Source organism: Colletotrichum spaethianum (genome assembly GCF_022836535.1).
Source record: "Colletotrichum spaethianum MAFF 239500 DNA, contig06, whole genome shotgun sequence".
NCBI lineage: Eukaryota > Fungi > Ascomycota > Sordariomycetes > Glomerellales > Glomerellaceae > Colletotrichum > Colletotrichum spaethianum.
This window is the reverse complement of record NW_026054776.1, coordinates 839997-866817: the sequence shown is the minus strand read 5'-3', so window position 1 is coordinate 866817 and position 26821 is coordinate 839997. Positions and strand designations below refer to the sequence as shown.

Sequence of the window (26821 nt, the reverse complement as noted above, 5' to 3'; positions counted from 1 at the left end):
ATGGTGGTCTCTCAGCCCGAAGTAGATGTCGCTCGCGAAAAGGAGCGACTAGCAGAGGCCCAACCTACTCACGTCGGGTCTTCACACGATGAGGCCGCACCACCCCCGACCATCGGCATGTCTGAGCACGACGATGGCAGACGAGGAGGCAGAAGCCGGCAAGACCACTCCGGGAAGCGCGAAAAGGTTGTCAGGTTCGGCGACTACATCCTCGGCAACACGATTGGCGAGGGCGAGTTTGGCAAAGTCAAACTTGGTTGGAAGAATGATGGCGGTGTGCAAGTAAGTGGACGACCCGCCCAACCCCTCTGCTGCAATTCTTGCTAACAAACCCGGAACAGGTCGCCATTAAGCTGATCAAGCGAGATAGTGTGGGCAACAACCCCTCTAGGTTGGCCAAGATTTACCGTGAGATCGCTATCCTTCGAGGCATTTCCCACCCCAACATTGTTCGCCTGCATGAAATGGTCGAAACCGAAAGGCATATTGGAATCATTCTCGAGTACGCTTCGGGAGGAGAACTGTTCGACTACATTTTGAACCACCGATATCTCAAGGACAACGCCGCGCGAAGACTCTTTGCCCAGCTTGTCTCCGGCGTCGGTTACTTGCACAAGAAGGGCATCGTCCATAGGGATCTCAAGTTGGAAAACCTGCTTTTGGACCGGAACCGCAACATCATCATTACCGACTTTGGCTTTGCCAACACATTTGACGCTGAGGAAGAACTTTCCGAAGAGGAGGAGCTGAATCTCGGCGACCGCGAGTTCGTCAAGAAGCTGGGTCTGGACAGGATCAAGACCAATGGCTCGAGGAAAGGCGACCTGATGCAGACTAGCTGTGGCAGTCCTTGTTATGCTGCTCCAGAACTTGTTGTCAGCGATTCCCTGTACACCGGCCGCAAGGTCGATGTATGGAGCTGCGGTGTGATTCTGGTGAGTATCTCATTCCGTGCACCGGTTTTCAGCAAACTAATTGGAACAGTATGCTATGCTGGCTGGCTACCTCCCTTTCGACGATGACCCGGCAAACCCAGAGGGCGACAACATCAACCTACTGTACAAATACATTGTCAACACACCCCTGACCTTCCCCGAATACGTAACTCCCCATGCACGCGATCTCCTCCGGAGAATATTGGTCCCCAACCCTAGGAAACGAGCGGATCTGTTTGAGGTGGCACGTCACAGCTGGCTGAGCGAGTACGCTCATGTCGTGGAGTTTATTACTAGTAGCACCACGACGCCGAGTGAGATCCAGCACACGACCGTACCTTCAGAGGACTTTGCGGAAGCACCCGGTATTGGACGTAGCGCATCGGTTCGCGAGGCGTCCAAGACGAAAGCCAGTGCCCCTACTTCGGTCGGAGGACTTGCGAGCAAGCATGCCAAGATTGATACGGATGCCGAGGCGGCCGCTATTGCGAAGCAGCACAAGGACAACAAGCGTCGTACCGTGCAGGTCGAGTATGTGGCCCCGACGACACAAACTCAAAGAGGAGAGGCCGCACCGCCAGTCAGCAAGTCGCGAGCGCGCTCGAACAGTCAAGGCCCAGTGGAGGTCGCGGATGGCCACACATCTCAGGAGAAGCCTCTTCCCAGAGACCCTCCCGTCTCGCGAGACTCGTACAGAGCTAGCCGGCAGAGCGCGCGCCCGCCAAGCTCCCATCGCAACACCGCGGCGCCACCTTCCAGGCCCACACGCGACACCCGTGCGACATCCGACAATGCGTTTGCATCCTCGACTCCAAGCGCGCCGGCGACCGGCAGACCTCAGACGGGGGGTTCGATGGCATCAGGTTCTATGGGACTGGGAGCTGGAAGCCGTGCATCATACGGTCAACCGATTCCCCCGGCCGTCGCAGGCACTAATGCTCACGGAAGGATCCAACAGCCCAGCTCCCAGGAGCCTCAGCCTATGGGGCGGCCCAGTGTCAGCGTGCCCTCGAAGTTTGCCCAGGTTGCCGGATTTACCCCAGAGCAGCAGGCCGCCCAGAGCCAAAGCCAGACCCAGACCCCGCCTCAGTCGAGCGACGGCAGGAGTCATGGACACAAACGTTCCAACACTATCGGCTCTCTGCTGGGTCGCAACGGGTCCATTTTCGGGGGTAAGAACCGCAACAAACGACCCGAGTCTCAGATCGCGGACAAGAGCCGTAAGTACCCTCCGGTCAGCATGCCGAACAACTTGCCGGCTGAAGGTCAGCCCCGCCCTTCGATAGACTCGAGGACGTCAAGACAATCCTTCTCCCGGAGTTTCGGAAAGAAGAGAAGCGGCAGCATTGCCGGTTCTCAGACTTCCCACGAAAAGCCAAACAGAAGGTTTTCATTGATCCCGCAGTCTTTCTCGTTGAGGGCCATCGGCATAGGCAGGGATTACGATCGGCCGCCGTCGGAGCCTCAGTCTCAGCCCGACCTGCCTATCCAAGACCCCCCAGAGGTTGACGAGCATGGACGATACGTGGATCAACGAGACCAGTCTCGGGATTATGATGTTGGCCACGATCAGGGTTACAGACAGCCTCCTGGGTCCAACTCGGCACCGCAACTCCAGCGCCAAGATTGGCAGAATCAGCAACAAGGCCACCACCAGCAGCAGCAGCACATGGGCCCAATTGGACAACCCAGCGCTGTGCCGGGCTACATGCAACAGGGTGCTGTTCTCAACACCGGTTCGGAATCGTCGTTCGAGAATGTCCAACAACAGAGAAGGCAGTCGAGCGCACCGTACCAAGGTGGTGGGTTTTCCGAGTCCCAAGACTATGACCGACAACAACAGTTCAACTCTTCCCGTGGGAATGGCCGGTCCGGTGTCTTGCAGAAGAACACTAAGAGATTCACGGACGCGGACTACGCCGGCCACCAGGGCAGCAGCGGGGCCGCCAAACGAGTCATGGATTTCTTCCGGAGGCGCGGCAAAGCGAGGGGCGGCGACGAGAGATAGGACACTCCCGATGCTTTTGACTGCTCACCACCCGTCATCTCGAGACCGAGGCCGTAGTGCGGTGCTCGGTCTTCTCAGATGAGCCTCTCTCCCGCTCGTCGAGTTGAGCGCTGAGATAACGGACACAATGCTTTTTTTACCCGCCCTCTTTCATTGCGAGGTTTGAGGTTATAATGTGTGAATACAAGCCAAGAGGAGACCAGGCTGGTCGCTTGGCATCATTGTCAGATGTTTATGGTTGTCTCAATCGCCTGCTGCATTGTTGGCGAACCGGCTTAGAATGGTGGAAGGAGTTTCTTTCGTGGGTTCTCTCTTCGCGTAATAGGGAAGCTTGTTGGTTTTATTGCGTCGGTTGACGACGGTTCATGGGAAGGGGGTTTTTTTCAATTTTTATTATTATTTTTGGTACAGACGGATTGGTTGTTTTTCTTGCCTCCCATACCGAGGCCTTTTTGTGGTTGGTTCAACCTGTCATTTCCCCTCTAATTTGATGGCATTACAGCAGCGGCCCAGGTTGCTTGCTGGCGGCGGCAAAGGCGTACTGAGGATACAGAAGAAGAAGAGGAAGAAGAAGAAGAAGAAGAAGACGAGGAAGCAGAATCAGAACGGACTTTTTGACTTGTGAAGCGCGTCGTGTAAGGCAGCATATTGTGTACAGAGTGAAGGCAGGCGACGGCCAGCCGTACTGGCTGGTGAGGGATTGTAGTGAATGGTATCAAACATAATGAGCTGTATCCAACGGCAAGGCAGCGAAGCAGCCCCTATGAGAATGAAGTCATGTTGTAATCATTTCCCTCCTCCAAGACAGCAAACAGGAAAGCAGTGCGAGGAGCCAAAGAGGTGCCCATCCGAGACCCTGATCGGATCAAATGCGCTGATGACGGGATGGCCCGCTGGATGTCTTGGCGGTGGCCAAGAGGACACCGATCCGTCAAAAGTCGGGATGCTTTTTTTTCTTTCTTTCTTTCTTTTCCTTGGTTCTCTGTTGCTGGACTCCATCCGCCACGTCCGAAAGCCATTGCGTCGCCTGCGCCCCGCGCCCCGCGCCCCCCCTCCCTCCTTGTATTCGTATTGTGGCTGAGCGTGGCGCGGTATTCGTAGTCGAGTCCGCACCAGGGAGCAAGCGAATCGCGAGCGCCGCCATGGAGCTTGACGTCACTTTCCGGCACGCGTACCGGCTTGGAAGTTTGTGGGAATCCCCCATTGGTAGGTATTCTGACTGTTTGCCCAGGCCATGTAGATTGATAATGCAAGGAACGTACTGCGCGCATCTGGCGATTTGCATGACCTACCTACCTAATGTAGTCTACATACCTAATGCGCTTGTTTGATGGAGGCCAGCAGACAGAGACAGAGACAGAGCAGGTTGAAGCTTTGAATTCCCGTATCCCTGCAATTCATGTCCCGTGGTGGTTTTGGGTGACGCATCTTTGAAGGTGCCCACTCACAGACTCGAGGGAACTTTGGAAAGAGGTTGTCAAGCAATGCATCTTTCTGAGGCCCCCCACCTCGCGAACCCAAGGGCTCACTCAGAAAGGGTGCCCAGACGGCTTTTTCGATTACTATTTTATTTTCTTTCGAGTCGCAGAAGTCGCAGACGTTGCAGAAGTTGTAATTAGGTTGTAGAAGCAAGGGGAACGAAACTAGCCGGATGGGAATTAAGTTGGATGGAATAGAGTGTTGCCGTGTTCAGGGGGGGAGAGGAGAGAGAGGAGGAAACCAAAGCAAGGCGGGAAACATTGTCTTCGGCCGGGAAAGCTTGGGAGACTTGGTAGTTTGGAGTCGTGGTTCCGTGCACACGTGCGCCCTGAGCGTACACTGCAGCGGACGGGACAGCGCGGTCATGACTCCGTCTCCGCGACCCCCTCCGCCCACCGCGGAGGTCGAGACTTCGCAAAAGGTGCGAATAGCCGGGCGGAATGCTACTCTGCTGCACAGCGTGCTGCAGCGCAAGAGGATCGTTTTCGCGTAGAGATGCCCGCAACACGTGTGGTATTTTCAGCGGTGTCAGGCCGGGGGGTGCGAGGGTGATCCCCGACCGATAAGCAGCGTGCCCCTGGGGAGTGCAGTTTCCGACTATGCCATTGTGGATTGCGATGTCTTCGTGAGTATTGACCCTTTTTATTCTTCTTCGATACCACGAGATGCTCGCTTTCGCCTTGGACGAGGCTTCTTACAGTTTTCCTCTCACGAGCAGAACAGAAACGAAAAAGAAAAAAAACGGGCAAAGGCATTGTCTGAAGAGGTTGCAAGGTTCTCGGAATCCGGTCTTGTTTCGAGATTTCTGTTCTCGCTGCGTTACGCCCATCATCTGGACTCGCCATCCTTGGCGATGCTTGGCGCACGTTGCGAGATTGGGGTCGGAAGGAAGATGAGGGCATATACCCGTTGCTCGCCGTTTTCTCTGTTTCTCAATGGACCGGAAGGTTTCGGGAGGGGGGGGGGGGGGGGGGGGGGGGGGGGGGGGGGGGGGGGGGGCACACTGCGCTCAGAAGCTCGGGCGGGTAGGGCGCTGGTGTAAGAGCCTGCTGCGCTTGGTTCTCTCGTCCGGTCGAAGCACCTTATTCCGGCCCATCGACCTTTTTCTCGGAGGAAGATGAGTTTCGAACAGTTCTGGTTTCCAGTTTTTGGGACGGTGGGCATCAATGTGGCGTAGGTTCATCTTCTCGCACGCATGGAGTTACCGCGGGCTGGTGCAAGAAAGATGGCTCGTCTTCGTCTCGGCCGCGCCCCGAGAGCGATGTTTGGACGGGGCGAAGTATACATGCACGATTTGTTTGTGGTGGCTCCCTGAGGCTCTGCTCGTGTGCCACGTCCGACCAGAGTGGAGGGAGAGTTTGTGAGGAAACCACACAGAGGGAAGGGAGGGATGAATGGGGGGTCACGGGGAGTACAGTACCTACATAGAATGGAAGGAATCCCATCCCACTTTCCGTCAAGCCAGTCTCCCCCTGCAGTGTAGGTTAATGCTTATTAGTGTCTGGGTCGCGTATCCACCGTGAGTGACTCTTCTGAGGCAGGGGTTGGTCGATTGACGAGACGGAGGACATTGAGGATGTTGCCGCTTTGGCAGTCGAGGCTCGAGGGGGGGAAGAGAGAGAGGGGGGCAGACGATATGGTAGACTGAATGGGCAAATCCCGAGGGCGGAGAGGCCTCTTCCCTTGCAGCGGATTGATGAGCTGTGATATCATATTTGCTGAGTTGGGGATCGTGTATGATGAAGAGGAGGAGGAGGAGGAGGATGATGATGATGATGATGATGAACGGGGGGGACGAGTGGCAGCAGCATATGTGTACAACCATGCATTAGATCCAGACCTTGTCGTACTCGGTATAGTATGGCGCCCGTCGACGTCTCTCGCGGGGCAGGATACCAAGACAGGAGAAGAGGTACGTACCGGTTTCCATGGCGAAAGCTTGGTGGGCTTGTTTGTGAACCCCCCCGGGTCCAGAACGCTGAGAAATGCTTGGCCAACCCGCCACGAACAGCTGTACGAGTACGTACGGTGTGCTCCATACTTGCGTGTTACGCTTTGTCCAACCGAATGACACCATTATGCCGCCCGCATTGCTGATTGCTGATCATCGGTTGTTCCAGCTTTCAGGGAAAAACAGGAGAAGCGTGGAAACAACAGCGGCCCCATCACTTGGTAAGAAGATACCGTAGGTAATGGAGAGAGTGAGACAGACGCACTGAGTGGAACCCGTCAGGAAGTGAGGCTAAGGGATGGAGAAACTGTGGGCGCAGCCATCAACCGCCTGAGGCACATGACCAGCGGCCACTTACTGGATTTGGCACTGAGCTTCGCCAGGGACCGGCGGCGGTTCATCCACTAGGACGTTTCGACGGTAGCGATTGGTTCCCGGGCATGCCAGGCGCGGCGACAGGGACTCCCTGCCGCCTTGTTTGTCGCGGCGCAGGCCCCAGCTTGTTTTGCGTATCTCTCTGTGTCTCTCTATCGCTCGTTCTCGGGGTGTAGTGTAGTGTAGTGTAGGGTAGGTAGGTAGGTAGGTATGTGCCTTACTCTCTCCTCTTTCCCTCGCCGCCGCCGCCGCCTCCGGTACGTACAGTGTACCTGTACGGTATGTGGCCGGTCGGCAGGGAAGGTGTTGGGACGGCGGGAACGGGGAAGCCTACCGCTGCAAGGTTAGGATAAGGTGTGCAGCAGACTCGTGCGCGTACGTCGTCCTGCCTCCCCCGGTCCGTGGTCTGCGACGTTGCCTTTACCTTATGCCCACCCATGTCTCCCTCTCCAAAGTACCTGCCTACTTGCCCTCTATCCCATGGCTTAGTCGAGCCTTTAAAGCATCCCTCATCTTCGTCGCGTCCGACCACAATTCCTTTTGGCCTTCTTTCTCTTTCCCCTTGTAGACCGCACTTCTTACTCTCCTCCCCGAAGCTAGTCTTCAACCCAGTTTTACCTCTCAACAACAACAACAACAACAACAACAACAACAAACACACTATCTCTCCCCCCTCAACCAAAGAGAACCCCCCGTCCATCGCCCTCCCACCGAGACACGAGTGTCCGGTTATCTATTTCGATGAAGAAAGCCTCCCCTGATCCCCCCAATATAGACAGCGTACGCTCTGGTGCACCCGGATCCGCGCATGGCGCCCCTCGCAGCCCCTCGAATCGATCCGACGACGCAGGTAGACCGACAGACATAATCACCGACCTCCCCCGCAACTTGTCCAGCAAGTCGTCCTCCTTCCTCGCGGCCCAGCGAGGTAACAACGCAACAACCTACACCACGGCTTCCACCGCCAGCAGAAATCATGGCGCCGCCAGCGGTGTCTCTCCCCATCACATCGCCGTCGCCGGCTCGTCTCTCGGCTACCCGGACGGCATCACCGACAAAACCAGCCCCCGCACCTTCGAGGATGTTGCCGCATCGAAGGAGGCTTCGCGGCAGGGGCCTCTCGTAGGCGACGGCGCCGTCTCCTCCCGGGAGACCAGTAACAAACCCTCCGATCAGAAGCCAAAGATACCCGTCTTCACCCGCTTCTACCTCACGTGCAAGATGATCCTGTTCCACAGCTGGGTCAACGTGCTCCTCGTCTTCGTGCCCATTGGCATCGTCGTCGAGGCCCTCCACCTCAACCCGGGCATCGTCTTCGCCATGAACGCCATCGCCATCATCCCCCTCGCCGGCCTGCTCAGCCACGCCACCGAGTCCGTCGCCAGCAAGCTCGGCGATACCATCGGCGCCCTCCTGAACGTGACCTTCGGCAATGCCGTTGAGTTGATTATCTTGTAAGTCTCTACCGCTCACCCGTCTTGACTTTCCCCTTTGTCAATCCTACCACAAGGATGGCGTTGGGGGAGCTCTGTTGAGGAGGGGCAAGATGCGGAAATTCTGGCGTGGCCCGCCTTGGCAACTGTCTTGGCCGTGTCGCACCCTGCATCTTGGCTTCGAATCCTCAGCCCTCAAATCTCTTGGCGCAGTCTTGGCTAATGCTTATTTCTGCAATCTAGCATGTATGTTACTACTGCCCCTCTGCGGGTGAGAAAGACGAGAAAGACGAGAGAAGTCGATTCACCAAGAAAAAAGACACTATCCCATCAATCGAGTCCCAAATCGTGCAGATGTTTCCTTCCTATCGTTGTCCTATCTTCATTGCCTAAGTTGTTTTTTTCAAGAGTAATAATTCGTTTCGGTATGACTGACATGGACATCTTTTTGTAACTATACAGCATCGCGCTTGTCAAGGTTAGTTCCCCCAACTCTCGGTTGACAAGGCACCCTCCGCTAATCTCCTAAACAGAATGAAATCCGCATCGTTCAGGCTTCCCTCCTCGGGTCCATCTTGGCCAACCTACTGCTCATTTTGGGCATGTCCTTTTTCCTCGGTGGCCTGCGCTTCCGTGAGCAGGTTAGTCCATGAATCTTGACGTTGCTTGCAATTTCGTACTGACGAGGGACGTTAGATTTACAACAGCACCGTCACCCAGATGAGTGCTTGTCTGCTCAGCTTGAGCGTCATCAGCTTGGTTTTGCCCGTATGCGCCTCGTCCGCCGACTGAATCTTTGCAGGCGCTAACAAGGTTGCAGACGGCATTCCACGCTTCTTTCCAGAACACTTTCAAGGCCGAAGACCAGACGCTGAAGATTAGCCGCGGTACCAGTGTGGTGAGCAGTTCACCTCGAGACGGTTTATCACAAGTTCTATGCTCATCATAAATAGATCCTCCTCCTGGTGTACATCTTGTACCTGCTCTTCCAGCTCAAGTCTCATGCCTACATGTATGAGTCCACTCCACAGCACATTGTGGACGCCGAGTCCGCACCAGGTCCGGCCATTGGCTTCTTCGACTCATCGAGTTCCGAAGACAGCTCGGATTCAGACATGGATTCGGACAGCTCGGGCAGCTCTGGCGGCACCGTCCGCAAGACAATGAGAAAGGTAATGCGCGCTGGTAGAAGGCGCAAGTCCAGTGTGGCCTCCGTCAACACAGACGGCCTCCCTAGAACCCGTACCCCTTCCGTTGGCACCTCTCACGGCTCCGAGGGGTCCGATAGCCGCCCCGCCATCCCCTGCTTCAATTCGGGCGGCAGTGACGAGGTTGTGGAGGAGAAGTCTCGCAAGCATCGCAAGCATCGAAAACGTCACCACAAGTACCACAAGAAGTCGAAGAAGAGCTCTCGCGGCGGCCTCGTCGACACCGACGATCACGAGCCCATTATCAGCGGACAGGCCGAAACCCCTCTTCAGACTGGTGAACCCCTGCGTTTTGACTTTGCAAACCAGGGTGTCGCACCTAAAGCTGAAGCTACCGACACCCCTCGCCCCAGCTCCCGCGCCAGACCCGCATCCGGCCTTCGCGGTTTATCTATCAAGAACTTCGCCCCGGCTGTCTTCACCGCGGGCTCCGATTCCCCATCCATGGCCCTCGCCCCCTCTGCCGGACCGGTTCCCCGCGTCCGCTTCGGCATCCGTCGCACCAACTCCCTGCCCGACCGCCTCAACCAGTATGGCGGTAACGTTCGCGCCCCCGGTGGTATGTTTCCGGCACAGATCCCCGTGGCCACGGTCAACATCGGCCTCGGCGTCAATGACAAGGTCGTTGACAACGATCACCTGTCCCGCACTGCCGCCATTCTCCTACTGCTCTTCTCCACCGCCCTCGTTGCCGTCTGTGCCGAGTTCCTTGTCGGCTCCATCAACGAGGTCGTTGAGACCAGCCCTCTCGGCGAGATCTTCATCGGTCTCATCATCCTCCCCATTGTCGGCAACGCTGCTGAGCACGTTACGGCCGTCACTGTCGCCATGAAGAACAAGATGGATCTCGCCATTGGTGTCGCTGTCGGCAGCTCCATCCAAATCGCCCTCTTCATCACCCCAATCGTCGTCATCATCGGCTGGGCCCTGGACCGTGACATGTCACTGTACTTCACCCTCTTCGAGACCGTCTGTCTCTTCGTCTCGACCTTCATCGTCAACTTCTTGGTTCTCGACGGAAGGAGTAACTACCTCGAGGGTGCGTTATTGTGCGCGACCTACATCATCATCGCCGTGGTGGCCTTCTTCTATCCCAACTCGAACGAGGCCAGCTCCATGGGCGCTTAAGCCTGTAGGATATGGTTAGGTGTTTTGGCTCTCTGATTGAGCCGGTTGTGTGGTTTATGGGGAAGTGGTTGTTGGTGAAGGGCAACTTACGAAGCTTCATGACTCTTTTCACTTCTACTTGGCTGTCTCGGCATCCACGTGTCGGACGGCTCTTTTGAACAGGGGACGGTTTAGGTTTGGGGGGTTCTTATTCTTCACAAAAGTTTGCAGCAATTCTGCCAAGCTTTGCAACGGCAGTAACGATAGTGGCAATTTTTCGTTTCACAGCGACCATAGTCCATTCAATGCCGAATATACATTTACTTTTCTCCATCAAAAGTGCAAACTCCCACACTACCTGTGACCATCATATTTGTCTCGACAGCTCAGTCGTCTGTCTAGCAATACTGGTACTATTGCGAAATCTACATTTATGAGCGTATCGGCGCTTTCTAAACCCCATACGGTTCGTGAGCAGGGCCCTCTAATAGCATCTTTTGGCGAGGTCTTTTGCTAAAAGTTGTTGCGTCAGCATAGTCAGGAATTTCCATCCTCACGTCATCGAAACGGCCTAGCGCCAACCGTAACTGGATGGATATGCTCATGTAGTTTGATCGTTTTGCCTGACACGTAAGCGGTCAATCTTCGAAGTAGTGTTCGCAAGAGTGATGGCAAGTTGTGCCCTTCCTCTCTGGCCGTTTGACCGCGCGCGAACGGTCGAGCCGTCCCGGGGGCATGTGCGAGCGACTGTTTCGCGGTCTGGCTTCAGCGTCTGGAAGGTTCTGTACTGTACTGGAACCTGGCCCAGCCGTGGACTCGCTGGGCGGGAGTTTAGGCTGGTCGGGACCAGTGTGCCCAGCATTGCCCGGATGGGCGATCAGCGTGGCGACCATTGGGATCACTCTCGCGGCAGGAATCGATCGGGACTATTCATACTGTCTGTTCGGTGAAGTCAAGTTGCCTTCCCACCAGGCCATGTAGGATGTCCATTGGGTACCAGTCAGACTCGAGCAGCGGATTACAACTACCGAGGCCTGATTAACCGAGACCTTTGAGGAGCTTTCACGCGGTGCTTCTCGGTGAGATTGATGTTGGAGATTTTGGCCCACCCGGTAAGCTTAAACGTTAGCTGCGCCGACCTCCCCACCAGTTCCCGCCCGGTTTAGCCGGTGATGTTCAGGGTAGGCGATCCGGTGGGCGGCCTCCCCGAAGCAGTGGCGGTGGCTGGTGTCTTTGTCCTGGACGCGAGGGATTAGCATAGCCGTTGGTTACACAATTCCTTCCCCAAACGAGTTTCAAGGGTGATAACACTGGTTGCCTTCAGCGACCTTGGCGAGATACTCGCACATTCACCTTGCAGCATGACAACCAGAAAACAGCACAAATGCTGAAGCACCAAAGCTGCTTGCATGTCGTACCTTCGTACATTTCCTGTTGCTGTGGGGAGCTGCATTGCTCTGCGGGGCAGCCAACCTCCAAGCTGAGCAAAAAGCGGGGCATCTTACCTATTGCGGACAGCTTCACAATCGTTCCCTCATGACCGGTCCAGTCTAGTTAGTGTCTGCCTTGAATCACTCAGCACCAACCTATACGACACAGCCACCCTCGCTTCTTCATATGACGCCTCAGTCGCCCCTAAACTGTATCATCGCTGCACCCCATCATCATTTGCGACGCTGAACGACTTCGACTTTTCCCCCCCTCAGTATCTCGCCCATTTGGCCACCCCTAGTCGCCTTAATTCCAAGCGTTTCGGATCCTAAAGCTGCGTCCTCAAGCTCGAGCTCTATTTTGACGTCAAGGCGTCCACCCCCACAGCATTGATTCCGACCCAGCGTTCCGCGACTCGTTAGCCACTTCTGACACTAGACGAACTGCATAAATCTCTTCCGAGAGCCTCAAACCTTTTCTTCTTCTCAAGATGTGTTTCGGCAGCAAGGCCGACAAGGATGATAGTCCTGCCCCACGTCCCGCGCAACGACCTCCCTCAGACCAGCAGCAGGACAGTAAGATGAGCAGCAATCAGCAACCTCAGTACGCGCCGCCGGCTGGTCCACCTCCGGGTCAGAGTTCGGCTGGTAACTATGGCCCTCCCTCCGGCCCGCCCCCCAGTCAGTCATATGCATCTCCGAGCGGCCCGCCACCGGGTCGGAGTGACGACTTCGCGCCTCCTCCCGGCCCTCCCCCGGCACATGGAGGATACGCTCCGCCGCCAGGACCTCCTCCCTCTCACCAGCAGAGCGATTTTGCATCGCCGCCAGGCCCTCCCCCTGCTCACAATGACTACACGGCTCCTCCACCGGGTCCGCCGCCATCGGATTCGAAGCCAAAGCACGACTGGGAGGCTGCGGTTCCAGACACGACTCTCTTCCCGCCGCCGCCCGCCTTCTTCAGCGGTTTTGATCGTTCGCCCGCGAACAACTCTACGGAACAGGAAGCCGAGGCGGGTGAGGCGTGGGTCAGCCAGTACCCTCTCGTCCAGCCCATCGACCTGGACCCCACCGCCTTGGAAGCCCTGCGCACTCACAGAATATGGCTGCTCCAGCCTCAAGGGTTCCGCGGAACAATGAGCCAGCCGGTTTCGGGCAAGTGGGAGGTCGCTACACAGAGAAACGCCCCGGATAGCACCATCATCGGGTTCCCGCCTCTCTACTCGGTCAAGACGCACTCCCCTCACGCCACGGGCCGTCCCTTCAAAATCTACTACGAAGTCAAGGTCCGCGGTTCGGCGAGAGAAGTCGACCTCGCCCTTGGCTTTACCGCACTTCCCTACCCCAATTTCCGACTTCCAGGATGGCACCGCGGCAGTCTCGCAGTCCACGGTGATGATGGACACAAGTACATCAATGACAGGTGGGGCGGCAAGACTTTTACGGACCCCTTTCGCCCCGGCGAGACGCTCGGTATTGGCATGTCCTTCACGGCCCAGGGTGGCAGCATGAGCGTCGACATCTTCTTCACCCGAGACGGCAGACTTGTTGGTAGCTGGAACCTCCACGAGGAGAGTGACGCCGAGCAGGACCTACCAGTCACTGGACTCGAGGGATACCACGACTTGAGCTGCGCCATTGGCACATTCCAGAAGAATGAGTACGATATCATCTTTGACCCGAACTTGTGGAAGTACAGGCCGTGAAGACATTGGTGGCTGTCTGAAGAATGGGGATGCTAGATACCGCAGCTCTAGGCTGCATGGGGAAACACATTTGATACCTCTCCTATTGTCATTTATACTCGGCTCTTACAATTAGCTATATCTTGGCCTTTATGTCCTTCTCCTCCCACCATGGATACGCACTGGGCGCGTCTTTCCCCATTGTTGCCTCGAAGCGAGGCGCCCGCTTCTGCATGAAACTTTCCATGCCCTCCTTACTGTCTTTGCCGCCGAACAAGTCAAAAAAGATTTTACTCTCCAGCAAGTGCGCTTCCTCGGGCGATTGAGGTGATCGCAAAATCATGTCCCGCATGACCTTGACGGCAACTGTGCTTACGTTCGCCGCAACGTCTTCCGCAATGGCGAGTGCTCGCGGCAGTACCTGCTCCGGCGCAACAATCTCGCTGAACAAGTTCCGTAGCAACGGACTGTCGGCCGGGTACACGGCGCCAGTCGTGACGAGATGCAGCGCAGGCCCCGCGCCGATGAGGCGAGGCAGGTAAAAGGACGAGCAAGCCTCCATGTTGAAACCCCTCCGCCCGAACACGAAGCCGACCTTTGCGGTCTTGGACACGACCCTGATGGAAGCAGGCAGCGTCATCGTGATGCCCACGCCGACCGCCGACCCGTTGATGGCAGCGACGACGGGCTTGCTGCAGTTGTGCATCGCCAGCGCCACGACGCCGCCCGTGTCGCGGTGCTCATCGCGGGTGCCCGGGAGGCTGACGGGCTGGTGGAGATCCATGCCGGCGCAGAAGGTGCGGTTCTCCGGGTCCGAGCCCGTGAGGACGATGCACTTGACGCGCGGGTCGCCGGAGAGTAGGGTATAGGCGCGGGCGAGAGAGGAGGCCATTGTGTCGGTGAAGGCATTGCGGGCGGAGGGGCGGTCGAGGGTCAGGACGATCACGGGGGTCGGCGTGGGCGAGGAGGGGGGGTGATGGGAGAGGCGGATTTGGGGAGGGTGAGGGTGTTGTAGCTTTCTGGGAGGTTGGACATGGTGATGGCCTGGGAAGTGCAGTTGAGTCGGAAATCTTTGGAACCACGAGCCGCTGTGTTCAGAAACACGGCAATTTTATCAAGCTTGGTGACAGAAGTTGCAAATTCGATGATGAGGCGTGACGATTACATGAAATTGAGATATACTTTCTTTTGATCGAAGCTTGAGGTTGGAGATGGAGGGGGAAACACGCCAACAACCGGATACCGAGGTCCGGCATGGTAATTAATGAACGCCACTTGGCCATGGAGCCCAGGCTTGTTTTTGACATTCACAACTTCCACGAGTCGAAAGCACAATGCTGGATGCAAACCATACAGACGGCCACAGAGGAGCTGCCTCTGCTCGTAGAATGCGTTTGTGTCAGCAGATCCTCACTTGAACCACCGAGGGTACCGTACTCTGAGGTCGCACTACGGGACTCCTGGAGCTGGGAGGAGTTTGAAAATGCCAGATTCAGTTGGCATGAATGTCGTGCAACTCTAAAATTTAGTGACTGAAGAGGATTTCATCGTGGATTGATTGGTATCGACAAGATATGACCTCAATGCAGCTGCCCAGCCATACAAGTGACCACCGAAGCTCACCGGCTTCACCTCGATAAGACCACGATAACAGGACAGTCCCCGCGCGACCGTGTGGACCATCTTGGCACAGTACGGCTGACCCAACCAACCACTTGCGCAACCTCGAGTCCCCACGATCCTCGACCCGAAACGCATTTGACGCCGATGCGCAGGTGTATTGCACATGAAAGAGCATGGTCTATGATTGGGACGCCCACGAGAAGCTATGTTTCCAGCTGTACATCAACGAGAAGAAGTCCCTCGAGGACATAATGGATTACCTCAAAATCCATCATAACTTCGCCCCTTGGTAAGTCATGCCAGAGAAGTTCTCGGGTCCCCCCCATCTCGTTCCTCCGCACTCCTTGGTTCTCTCGCCGGCCGGACCATCCGATCCACCCACCAAGCTTTCCTTCACCACTCGGGGGGAAAAAAAAGAAAAGGAATCTGGGGAAGGGCATCCTGGGCTAATCACGATGACGTATGCAGCAAACGAGCCTTCCAAACACAGTTCCGCAAATGGGACTTCCCTTCGAAACAGAACCCCGCCTACAAGAACGACCGCCTCGTCGCCCGCGTCAAGGAGCTATGGGAGCGCAACCTGTCACAAAAGGAGATGCTGGCAGTCTTGAAGGAGGATGGGTTTGACATCAAGAAGCGCGAGCTGATCCGTGTGAGGACCAAGAACCGATGGCTGTTGAAGGCCGCCAACGGCGAGCGGCCGAGGGACTCGCCCGATCCCGGCTCGCAGCCCCCACTGATGACGGACGATTCTTTCGAGAGCCGGGACAACGGCCAACGGCTTTCGAGTGGGGCAGGGAATATAACTCCGGATACCTTGACAGACCACGAGCTGCTTGGGACTCTGCCGAACGAGGTCGGCACTGCCTGGGACCAGGACAACAACAGGAGGAAGAGGCGCCGACTAAAGGCTTGGGGGGCTGCATCACAAGATGCGCCTGTCGCCCCGCGATTCCCTTCCGAAACCACCCTCGACGAGGCCAAAGCCATCCTCAGCCTGGCCAACGACGTCTATCGACAGGTGCGGACCACATTCGCGCGGCTCTGCGAAGAGTCGAATATTGTCAAGAAGACACTCGCGGGCCCCGATAGATGGGAAGCCGCCAAGAACCGCCTGATCCAAGAAATACCGCAGCTCCAAGCTGTGATGTGGCAGTCTAGTGACAACCACGAGTCCAAGGTGTTGGCGCTCGATGTCATCTGTACCGACATCACAAAGCGAGTGCGGACGCTGGATAAGCGCATCACTCTGGCAGAGGCGAAGAACATTATCGGGATCAACCCCGAGGAGGCCAGAGACCTCCGCGCTGCGTTTGATCAGATCCTGAGAGACGAGGGCCTCAGCTCCATATCGGAAGCTGGGTCTGCACAGTGGAACGACCTCAAAAGGAGGTGGGAGGACCGGTCAGACCTCATCCGGCGCATTCTCGCCCTCGGGGCCGGCGATCCTGCTTACGCTGAAAAGGTGCGAGCATTGGATCTCATCGCCCGGGATGTGATGAAGCGGTTGAGGGACGACATTTCGAGAAGGGACCAGCCGAGGAAACGGAGTCCCGCAAAAGGGGCCCGGCCGAACGGTAACGAGGCTCAACATGAACTGGACGTGCAGGCGGTTCAGACCACACAACCAGAAATGGTCAATGGTCTACAGCACCAGGCTGACTTGGGCGGCCAGTACGGCAACGCTGGCCAGGTATCGTCCATGGGAATGGTGCCCAGTTCGGGAGACAGTCAAGCCCAGATGATGATGCCCGTCGCCATGCAACCCCAGGCCGCTGCTGACCCGATGGGCCACTCTGCTGCACGGGTCTTGTCTTCCGCGCTTCTCGGGCAGGCGAACATGGCGCTCGAGTCGCATCTGGGCTCCTCTCTCCTGCTGGCCGCCAACGCACAAGGGGCCTTCGTTGACCAGCAGTACGCGCAGCAGTTCACAGCCGCGCAGCCCGTGTTCCATACACCGGCACACACGAGCGTGGCGGTTTACCTCAGGCTGCACCCGTCGTCTACCTTTGTGGTGAACGCGAACCTTTGGATCGCGACGCTGAGCTCGCACTCGGTGCAGGAGCTGCGGCACGTAGCGGCTAGCAAGTTCCCGGGGTCCATTTGTCTACGGGTCGAGGGCGTGCTCAGGGACGGGAAAGGCGGGGAGATGCCTTTGCAGATCGATCAGGACCCAGAGCTGGCGGCTTACGTAGCGCACCTGCAAGGCGCTACTCCGACCTTCAACGTGCAGCTCGTTCCCGGGTGGAAGGCTGGTTGAGGAATTTGCATCTACAGCGCGGTGGACGCTCAGTCGAACCGCATGCTACAACGACGACCGTAACACATGGAGAAGAACTCCGTTGAACTGCAATATGGGCAGTTTACGCCATGTAAGCGGGGGTATGGCCGGAAGTCGTTGGACGACCACGTCGGCAACTTAATCAGAGCCGAGACTAATTCAAACAAACAAATCCGTGACCGAGACCCAATCAATGCATCTCTGTTATCTTGACATGTCGCTCAAAGCAAGGATGCCCGCTCCGTGATCACGCCATCCGACTAGTTCACCAACCCTCAGCCTCGAAGCGGACGCGAGGGAAGAGTAAGCCACGGTGGTATGGAGTCCCACCGGCCGGAATGGACGGCGGGGGCCCATAGATTCCCCGCTTCAGGGCCGGCCAATCCTTATCCCCGACGTATTTGCAGGGTGCTCCTACTGCAGGCCGTAGCATGGATTCCATTTCACCATCTGAGCTCCAGAAGTGCTAAGACGGACGCAGCTCCACCCAGCTACAAATAATCTTTCCCCGACGTCTACTTGTCACCGCACCCTCCTCGCGATCATCCCCTTCCCCAGAGCTCCCCGACCTCGGATGGCTTGAAGCTGCCTCGCACTTTTCGATCAATTCGATAGCTTCAACCACTCCTCCCACCTAACCCGCACCCCGCTCCATTCGCTACCGAGTCGAACGAGCGCAATGGCGCACATCAGAGCGCGAGCTCCCCAGGCGGCTCTACAGGGCCTGAGAGCCGCGAGCCCGGCACCGCGGCGGCAATGCCTCGCCCTCGCCGGGAGCGCACGGCACATGTCGAGCGACCGCAAGCCCGCGACGAATGAGGACAAGCAAGGCCGATCGTTCCAGGGCCAGATTGTCGGCAGCATCACCCAACGTCTGGCACGAGAGAAGGCGGAGCGAGAGAGGTTCGCTGCTGAGCGGGAGAAGACGGGCAGCAGCAGGAACCTTGCCTACACCTTTGGTGAGTTGTGAGCCCTCCGACCTGGAACTGCTCAATTGGGCGTCAAGCAGCAGCAGTAGCAGCTAATGTCTTTGTGCGCCGGCAGTGCTACTCACCACGATGGGTGTCTCGTACTACCTCGGCACCCTCGTCCCCCCGAGCCCCAGCGAAAACTCGACACTGCCGCTGGCCAAGACGATCGCGCCGGTACACAAGCTGAACAAGGAGAACCTCGAGGCCGCCTGGGCCGACTTTGTCAGCATCGTTGGCGAGGAGCACGTCAGCACGATACCCACAGACATCGAGCTCCACGCCAACTCGGAGTGGTCGTCGCACTCGGCCAAGCCCAACGAGCGGCCCTTCTGCGTCGTCTTCCCCAGCTCCACCGAGGAGGTCTCGGAGATCATGAAGATCTGCCACCAGCGGCGCATCCCCGTCGTCGGCTACAGCGGCGGCACCAGTCTCGAGGGCCACTTCACCCCCACCCGCGGCGGCATCTCCATCGACTTTGGTCGCATGAACAAGGTCCTCCAGTTGCACCAGGAGGATCTCGACGTCGTCGTGCAGCCCGCCGTCGGATGGGAGTCGCTCAACGACCAGCTCGCGCAGACGGGGCTCTTCTTCCCGCCCGACCCGGGCCCAGGCGCCATGATCGGTGGCATGATCGGCACGGGCTGCAGCGGCACCAACGCCTACCGCTACGGCACCATGCGCGAGTGGGTTCTTAGTCTGACCGTCGTGCTGGCTGACGGCACCGTCATCAAGACGCGCCAGCGCCCGCGCAAGAGCTCCGCCGGCTACGACCTCACCAAGCTTTTCATCGGCTCCGAGGGCACGCTGGGCCTCGTCACTGAGGCCACCCTCAAGGTCACGACGAAGCCCCTGTTCACCTCGGTCGCCGTCTCGGCGTTCCCGACGATCCGCGACGCGGCCAACTGCGTCGCCAAGGTGGTCGCCGCAGGCATCCCGGTGGCGGCCGTCGAGATCCTCGACGACTTGCAGATGCAGTGCATCAACAAGGCCGAGATGACGAGCAAGGCGTGGGCCGAGGCGCCGACGCTCTTCTTCAAGTTTGGCGGCACGGAGACGGGCGTCAAGGAACAGGTGGCGCTGGTGAAGCAGCTGGCGGCCAAGGCCGGCAGCAAGACGTTCGACTTCGCCAAGAGCGAGGCGGAGCAGCAGGAGCTCTGGAGCGCGCGGAAGGAGGCGTTGTGGAGCACCATGGCCGTCAAGCGCGAGGGCGACCACGTTTGGACGGGCGACGTCGCGGTGCCGATGAGCCGGCTGCCGGACATCATCGAGGAGACGAAGGAGGCCATGGCCAAGAGCGGGCTGTTTGGCACCATTGTCGGACACGTTGGTGACGGCAACTTCCACACGATCCTGCTTTACAACGACAAGGAGCGCAAGCGGGCCGAGCACTTGGTGCACAACATGGTCAAGAGGGCCGTCGAGATGGAGGGCACTGTCACGGTACGTTGGTCTTTATCCGAGGTGGGCCGAGCGGTTCCGATGCTGACTTAAACAGGGCGAACACGGCGTTGGTCTCGTCAAGCGAGACTATCTCCCCCACGAACTCGGCGAGTCGACAGTCGACACCATGAGACAGGTACGTTGCCAGAGGATTCCGTAAAACCGATCTCGGACGCTAACGCTAGGTGCTCCTCAGATCAAGAAGGCCCTCGACCCCCTCTGCCTGCTCAACTGCGATAAGGTCGTCAGAGTCCAGCAGCCCAAGGCCGGCGAGGTGGGCGAGTGGTAAGTGGCGCGGTGCAGTGCGGCATAGACTCAGCAAGAGGGGTCGGATAATGTCTACATGCGTGGCTTGGTGTAGGATCAGGGGTGGTCATCCACAGAGCTAGTTGGCGTCGTTGCTCCTTGTGTACATATATATCTTCCTGCTGCGTCGGTCTGGCTGGCGCACAATGACAACATCCATTCAAAGTTGACGCAATTGGTCATTTGCGCAGAGTTCTCCCTCTTTTCTACTGCTCGAAGTCGGTCGATAATATTAGCAGAGTGAGCCTGAAGCAGGCTAGCCAGGCGTGGCATATTCTTGAATCAAAGGGTGTGCGATGTGACAACATGGAGAGACGGTAGTAGGAAGACTCTGCCTCGCCTACTCGACCGGAAGCTTAACAACGCTGGCTTCGACTCTGTATAGGGTGATGCACAAGACGGAAGACTCCCCGGGTGGAATTCTCGGCAGAAATGACAAGCAAGACCTGAGGAAATAAAACAACGAGAGTTGACATCAAGAATTGGATTGCCATGCGAAAGCTGCAGCGATGGAAAAAAAAAAGCAAAAGATGAAAGGGACGAGACTCGAACTCGCGCGGGTTGCCCCACCAGGAAACAGATGTTAAGCTGACCTTAACCTGGCGCCATAACCAACTCGGCCACCCTTCCTATTTGATGTAAGACCTCCCCGGGAAAACCTCTTATATACCTAACTCACCACTTTTGATTATGTCCACAAAGTGGTGTCTTGCTAGATCTTCTTTTCCTTTTCACGAAAATGTCCATTTTCCAGATTTTATAATTTGTCCCGAACGATGCGATGGTCTCGAGTTACATAAAGATCAGTCAATCCTTGCCTGGGATCATCTGTAGTGAAATCTTGATGTGCACAGCTTGGCTAATCCTCAGCATCCCCAAAGCCTCCTAGAGCTCTTGGATGTTTGTAGTATTCAACACTAGTGACGTCCCTGTCAAGGGCAAAGGGCGCAAGAGGGACTGGAGCTCTTGGAGTGTCTAGTACGCGGCAGCTAACTGCTTTCCACCGATCAAAGTGTAACGAATTTTGACAACCTTGAAAGTGTGCAAGTGATGTGTTACAAAGGCGTGCATTTCCCTGGCCTTTCTTGGCCGATGCCTCAATCTCGACCTTACAATTACACTTGGACTTCGCGGTTCAAGGGGGAGTGAACTTGCAGATAGCAATGTTGTTTCAAAGGATCCGCTATAGTGACCACAGGATATCAAAATAGTCGTTCTACAATACGGTAGTGTGTCGTAGACTTCTACAGCTTCTTTTTTGAGAAACGGGAGTGTGGTGGTGCGCTCGGTATCTACATGTGACGTCCCACACCTCCTGATGCACGACTCTGATTTAATTGCTTAGTCGTCGATACCACCCCATTCTCCTCCATCGCCCCCGTCTACCCTCTTGGCATGCCTCATCCTCTGCTTGCTCGCCGCGGTGGCTCCCTGTCTATTCGTCTCCTTACGTCTGTCCCACTTGCTCTGAGACGAAATCATAGCAGCTCCGTGGCTGCGTCTAGCCTCGACACCTTTCTCCTTCAGTATCTTCTTGTCCGCCTTGCTCACGTTCGGCAGGGCGTCGAGAAGCCACTTCTGGACATTTGCCTCCTCGCCCGTCTTGCCGGCCTGCTTCTCGCTGGCGGCGATGACGTTGGCGACGCTCTTGACAAAGGGAATATCGTCCGTCGTGTAGAATGTGACGGCGACACCGCCTTCACGGCCCGCGCGACCTGTCCGGCCCGCGCGGTGGACGTAGGCGGCGCTGGACCCGGGGACGTCGTAGTTCACGACACCGTTGACACCCGCGAAATCCACACCGCGGGCAAGCACATCCGTCGTGATGAGAATCCAGACCTCGCCGGCGCGGAAGCGGCGCATAATGTCTGCGCGGGCCCTGTCTGTAAGGCCGCTGTGCAGTGCGGCGATTCTGGTGGGGCCGCCGGCCGCAAGAGGGATGTCGTACTTCAGCTCCTCTTCGAGGGCTGTCGCACGCTCGATGGTCTGGGTGAAGACCAGGAAGGGTGGTCGCAGCGGCGGGCCGGAGTCGTCTCCTGCTGTGGGGTGGAGGAGCTGGCGCAGACCCAAGAGCTTTCCCTTTTCTGTTGCCGTGTAGACCAGCTTGTGGGTGACATTGGGGACGGCTGTGTCCTTCAGGCCGACCACCAAACGGATCAGGGGCTTGGACTCTGGCCTCGCTGACTGCGCCTCGGTGACCAGAGTCTCGATGTTGGAGCCAAAGGTTGCAGACCAGAAGGTGGTCCTCAGCTCAGGGTTGGGGCATGCGGACCAGATGGCCATGGTCTGTTCGCGGAAAAGAGGGTCCAGGAGCACGTCGGCCTCGTCGAGAATCAACGACGTTACCGTCGGAAGCTTGCGGTTCGTGTTTGGCGACCCCGACGTGAGGAAATTAAAGAAAAGCGCCGGCGTTGTGACGAGGATGTCAACCTTTACGACAGACTTTGTTCTGGCGGGCTCCGTCTCGCTGTCCTCGTCGTCATCGTCAGACTTTTCGCTGTTTTCCTCCTCTTCGTCCTCGCTCTGAGGCTTCTCTTCCTCCTCAACGGCCACACGCATGCCCTTCTTCATGCCGGCAACCTTGATGCCGGAGTCTTGAGCCAACTTGCGTCCCTCGTTGACGATCTGGAAGACAAGCTCCCTCGTCGGCGCAATAATGATCGCGGATAGGTCGTGTTGGTCCTTGTCCTCAGCAGACGCCCTCTTGTGCATAATCGAGTTGATCGCGGGGATCAAGAAGCTGATTGTCTTTCCACTGCCTGTCGGCGCAACGGCAAGAAAGTCGACGCCCTTGGAGACGTCTCCAAGCTCTTTCCTGTTGGGGACCTCCTTCAAAGCGAGCTTTGGTTGCAAAAGCAGCGGCAAGGCGCCCAGCTGCACCTCGGTCGGCACCTTGTATCCCTGGTGTGCCAGGTTGTCCGCCAGCAGCGGCGCGATGCCGTAATTCGTCCGAAGCTCACGGAAAGTGGTCAGAGGCTGCGGGTGCAGCTGGTTCGTCTCCTTCTCGACCTCGACGGCAACCTTCTTCTTCTTGCTCTTGGTGACCTTGGACGGCTTCTTGTGACGCTCGGAGAGTAGGGTGAGCTTCAATCGGTGGGAGCGGAGGATTTGTCGGCACTCGTCTTCGGGGAGCAGCTTCGGCTTGACGGCGGGCGCCGGCGCGGCATTCTTCTCTTTCGCGGCTGCCTCCTTGGCCTTGTCTGCTTCCTTAGAGGGCTCGGGCTTGGGGGCGAAAAAGTCGACCTCGGGCAGCTGCTCCTCTTCCTTCTCTTCGACTTCTTCCTTGCCGCGCTTCCTCTTGTGGCCCCGCGCAGACGGCACCTCGTCATGGAAGAGTTGAGGGTTCGTCCGGTTGCCGGCGGACGGCAGGTTCGCTGCCGACTTGTTTGCGCCCTTGGCACCCTTGGGGGCTGCTTGATGCCGCGTGACAAAACTTTGAGGATATCCATGGTTGGTCGTGCAGTGCTTTTCTCAAGTGAAAGTCTCAAAGGCCTTTACTGGAAAATGCGATGGGCATGGAAATTTTAATGTGGAGAAGCGAACAGTGTCCGCACAGTCTGCTTTCTGTGCGGGGTCACAGCATCTACTAGGACTAGGTATGTAAGTTCCTACCTCTATTCTGCTTCCCAGCATCATGCCAAATCAGTCTCCCAGTGCTATCAACCTCTATACAACTCTTGGAACCATTCTGAAAAGATACAAAAATGCGTCGTTTGTTTAGGTTTCTTGTATTTGCTTGGCCAAATAGGTGCGTCTTAAACGCCATGCTAATTGTTGCTGTGTCTGTTAGCCCGGATGTATCAATAAGCAAGTCTGAGGCGGGCGTTTAACATTCACCAGGCGCGCGCCTTATGTTTCTTGCCATCAATACATACAGGATACTAAGTTTGAAGCGAGACTGGAAAACGAGAAATGGAAGTCTGTAGGTCAGAGGACCACGACCGTGCTAACACTTGCGAGCCAGCTTACACGCGCCAGTCTCACCTACGCGTGTAGTTGGCTCCTCCATCTAGGCCTGCAAGGTTAAGTTGAAGATGAAAGCGGACTAAAGGAAGGTATTTAGGACAGCGATACTATGTGAAAGTGCCCTTTTCATGATGTGATTCCAATGCAAACTTGATGTTCACTGTCATCGGGTTTGCTTGTGAAATCATTCGATGGTCATTGAGCTCGTTCCGGACACTTAGGCATAGAAGCGACTCGGCCCCTAATATGCGTCTGGAGGAATGTACAGTATCAGCAGTCGACATGCCGAGATGAAGCCATTTTTTTGACATTGGTCTTGTGATGTAGTTCCTCAGCTGGAATCCCAGACCGACTCTTCCCCAACACCGCTCCTATCACTCGCGCCACTCTCATTCACTCTCCGTCCACGATAATGCCTCTTCCGCTTTCTCGTCCCCGTATCCTCGGCTCTCCAGCCCTTCCTAGCCCGGATAGGCTTCAAGAAACCGTCGACGTGCACCGCACCGGACATCTCGTCCTCACTCTCCACGTCGCCCACCTCTACGGCCTGTCCCGGATGAACCCTCGCCACGTGCCGCTGCAAGTTTGCCCTTCTGCCAAACCCTTCCGCAGCACGCTGACACCCTGCTACGGGACAGAAGAAAAGACCAACGGAGGATGTACGTGATGTGCTGCGGCCCCGACTCGGCGCGCGAGAGCCCCTTCCGCGAGCTGCATCGGAGTCACTCGGCGGGACGCTGTCCCGCGCAAGGCTGCTCTGTCTAGACATAATACGGCGCCGCAATACAGGTCTTTCAACCTCGGAATCCGAACTGGAAACCGAAGGAGCGTGGCGGCGGTTACCAGGGAGATAGCGAGTCCTCTGGGGCTTCGGTCCCTTAGAAGCCGGCCCCTCGAGGAGCGTCTGCATCTCCATCCCCTGACCGAACAGATCCGCGCACCGCTGCGCCGCTCTGGCTACGACTTCAGGCTTAAAACCCGCAAGGGAGGCCGCGCCGATGACATCGCTCCAGTCCCTCAGCCCCCAGTTCCCGAGCATTGTCTCCCTAGCTTTGATCTTAGCTTCAACCCGGGCCTCGGGGGGCAGATCCCGCTTCTTGCGCGGCGACCTAGACCGCGATGTCTCCGCCTTCGCCTCCTGCTTCTCCCTTTCGCCGTCATTGTCCTCCTCGTCCGACGAGAACGGGATGCGCTTCTTCTGCTCCCTCGCAACGCGGATCTTCATCTCCTTCTCGGTCTCCCCCGGCAGCGGAAGCAACGCCTTCTTGGGCCTGCCTCGTCTTTCCGTAGCATTTCTCTCTGGCTCGGGCGTTCGCGGCGCTTTGCTGCGTGGAGCACCCTTCTTCTTACGCCTAGTAGCAGACGACGCGCGCGACACCGCCGACGATACACTGACTCCGTCTGAGGCATCTGAGGCGTCACCATCGGTGGCGGAAGCGGATGAGTCGGTCATGTAGCTCAGTCCGGCGAGTCTGGAATTGTGCAGCGCGGTGAGGGTATTGTCGAGTGTAGAGAGGATGTGGCGGACGGATGGGCGGAGGAGGTTTGCTGAGAGGTCGTCGTTGGCGGATACGACTGGCTCATAGGTCTTGGCCCGCTTTGGTTTCCCCGTGTCTTCTTCGGGCTCTGCTTTGGTGTTTTCTTCATCCGAGGGCGCGTCCTCGTTGTCGGATGAGACGTCGGAATGGGCAGATGGAGAAGACGACGCCCCCGTGGTCTCGTGCGCCGATTCATCGTGAGTTCTGGCAGCTTTCGTCTCATGATATTTCCGTTGCCGGCGTTGAAATCGCTCCTTGGCCTGTCGCAGAATTGTGGCGGTGATTTCTTCTTCCAAGACGGTGCTGGGCAGTTGCTCTCTCCTGGAGCGAACGGTGAAGTCATCGTCCTCATCATGGGTCTCCTTCAAGAAATCGTCGCCCGGTACAGTCCTCGGGTTCATCGGCCATGCCGTCCAAAGATTCGGCGGGCGCCACTCGCCGCTGTCGACAATTTCTTCTAGCGGTGTTTCGGCGTCCTAGATGATAAAGTTAGTAACGCGGGTGGTGCGTGTCTTGCCGGCGGTACTACTCACCTCTGCGTCGGGTTCTGCCGTTGCTGACGGCCGCATAGGGCGATGTTTCAACGCAAATGCGTTGTAAAGATGCACTGATAAGTCACGATTCTGCAGCTGTCCCATGGAGCGATACAGGAGCCGTTCCTCCTGCGTGTAGGTATACCATGTTGACCTCTTGCCCCTCCAACGATTGGGCCTGGTCTCATACAACTCTTCCGAGTCGACTGAGCGGATCTCATCGGTGTCGAGGTCCCACGATTCCTCGTTCGCTGTCATGGCTCAATAAAAATTCCTGGATTCGTCCAGAAGTCCAAAAGGTCAATACCTGCAAGACAACCTGTTGACACCGCCAGGCAAATGAAAATGAAAAGGGTATTGAGTGTGTAAAAGGCAGTCGTTTTCAGTGGGTTAGAGTGAGGTGAAGAGGGAAGAAAAATCGGACCCGCCCACATTACACCGAAACTCACCTCAAGTCAAGCAGCTTACATGTCACGCAGGACTTAACCAGCACATCACAATGGACTTCAACGAGCTCCCGAGTTTTTTACGTCTCAAAGTGTCTCAAGTATG

At 56.9% G+C, this 26821-nt stretch overlaps 8 protein-coding genes and 1 non-coding gene across 9 annotated transcripts; 6 read left to right on the top strand and 3 right to left on the bottom strand.

Moving 5' to 3' along the window:
• Window positions 1-2943, top strand: ColSpa_03261 (serine/threonine-protein kinase ksp1; the record flags this gene model as incomplete). Its single annotated transcript, XM_049269473.1, has 3 exons — window positions 1-282; window positions 342-935; window positions 985-2943. The coding sequence occupies 3 exons, from the start codon at window positions 1-3 to the stop codon at window positions 2941-2943; spliced, it is 2835 nt and encodes a 944-aa protein (XP_049125430.1).
• Window positions 2944-7489: 4546 nt separating this feature from the next.
• ColSpa_03260 (vacuolar calcium ion transporter) lies at window positions 7490-8206 on the top strand (the record flags this gene model as incomplete). Its single annotated transcript, XM_049269472.1, has 1 exon — window positions 7490-8206. The coding sequence occupies one exon, from the start codon at window positions 7490-7492 to the stop codon at window positions 8204-8206; it is 717 nt and encodes a 238-aa protein (XP_049125429.1).
• Window positions 8207-8783: 577 nt separating this feature from the next.
• Window positions 8784-10517, top strand: ColSpa_03259 (vacuolar calcium ion transporter; the record flags this gene model as incomplete). Its single annotated transcript, XM_049269471.1, has 3 exons — window positions 8784-8822; window positions 9002-9079; window positions 9966-10517. The coding sequence occupies 3 exons, from the start codon at window positions 8784-8786 to the stop codon at window positions 10515-10517; spliced, it is 669 nt and encodes a 222-aa protein (XP_049125428.1).
• A 1900-nt stretch (window positions 10518-12417) lies between these two features.
• ColSpa_03258 (uncharacterized protein) lies at window positions 12418-13632 on the top strand (the record flags this gene model as incomplete). Its single annotated transcript, XM_049269470.1, has 1 exon — window positions 12418-13632. One exon carries the CDS (start codon window positions 12418-12420, stop codon window positions 13630-13632), a length of 1215 nt encoding a protein of 404 aa, XP_049125427.1.
• Window positions 13633-13747: 115 nt separating this feature from the next.
• Window positions 13748-14503, bottom strand: ColSpa_03257 (3-hydroxypropionyl-coenzyme A dehydratase; the record flags this gene model as incomplete). The annotated part of the gene is made up of 1 exon (XM_049269469.1): window positions 13748-14503. The coding sequence occupies one exon, from the start codon at window positions 14501-14503 to the stop codon at window positions 13748-13750; it is 756 nt and encodes a 251-aa protein (XP_049125426.1).
• A 3691-nt stretch (window positions 14504-18194) lies between these two features.
• ColSpa_03256 (uncharacterized protein) lies at window positions 18195-18485 on the top strand (the record flags this gene model as incomplete). Its single annotated transcript, XM_049269468.1, has 1 exon — window positions 18195-18485. The coding sequence occupies one exon, from the start codon at window positions 18195-18197 to the stop codon at window positions 18483-18485; it is 291 nt and encodes a 96-aa protein (XP_049125425.1).
• An 88-nt stretch (window positions 18486-18573) lies between these two features.
• Window positions 18574-20215, top strand: ColSpa_03255 (D-lactate dehydrogenase [cytochrome], mitochondrial; the record flags this gene model as incomplete). The annotated part of the gene is made up of 3 exons (XM_049269467.1): window positions 18574-19926; window positions 19982-20062; window positions 20123-20215. The coding sequence occupies 3 exons, from the start codon at window positions 18574-18576 to the stop codon at window positions 20213-20215; spliced, it is 1527 nt and encodes a 508-aa protein (XP_049125424.1).
• A 548-nt stretch (window positions 20216-20763) lies between these two features.
• Window positions 20764-20862, bottom strand: ColSpa_tRNA_088. Its single transcript is given in 2 exon segments — window positions 20764-20807; window positions 20825-20862. It is a non-coding gene; the product is annotated as a tRNA-Leu (tRNA).
• A 3667-nt stretch (window positions 20863-24529) lies between these two features.
• On the bottom strand, window positions 24530-26527 carry ColSpa_03254 (uncharacterized protein; the record flags this gene model as incomplete). Its single annotated transcript, XM_049269466.1, has 2 exons — window positions 24530-26212; window positions 26270-26527. 2 exons carry the CDS (start codon window positions 26525-26527, stop codon window positions 24530-24532), a joined length of 1941 nt encoding a protein of 646 aa, XP_049125423.1.
• Between the last annotated feature and the right edge of the window lie 294 nt (window positions 26528-26821).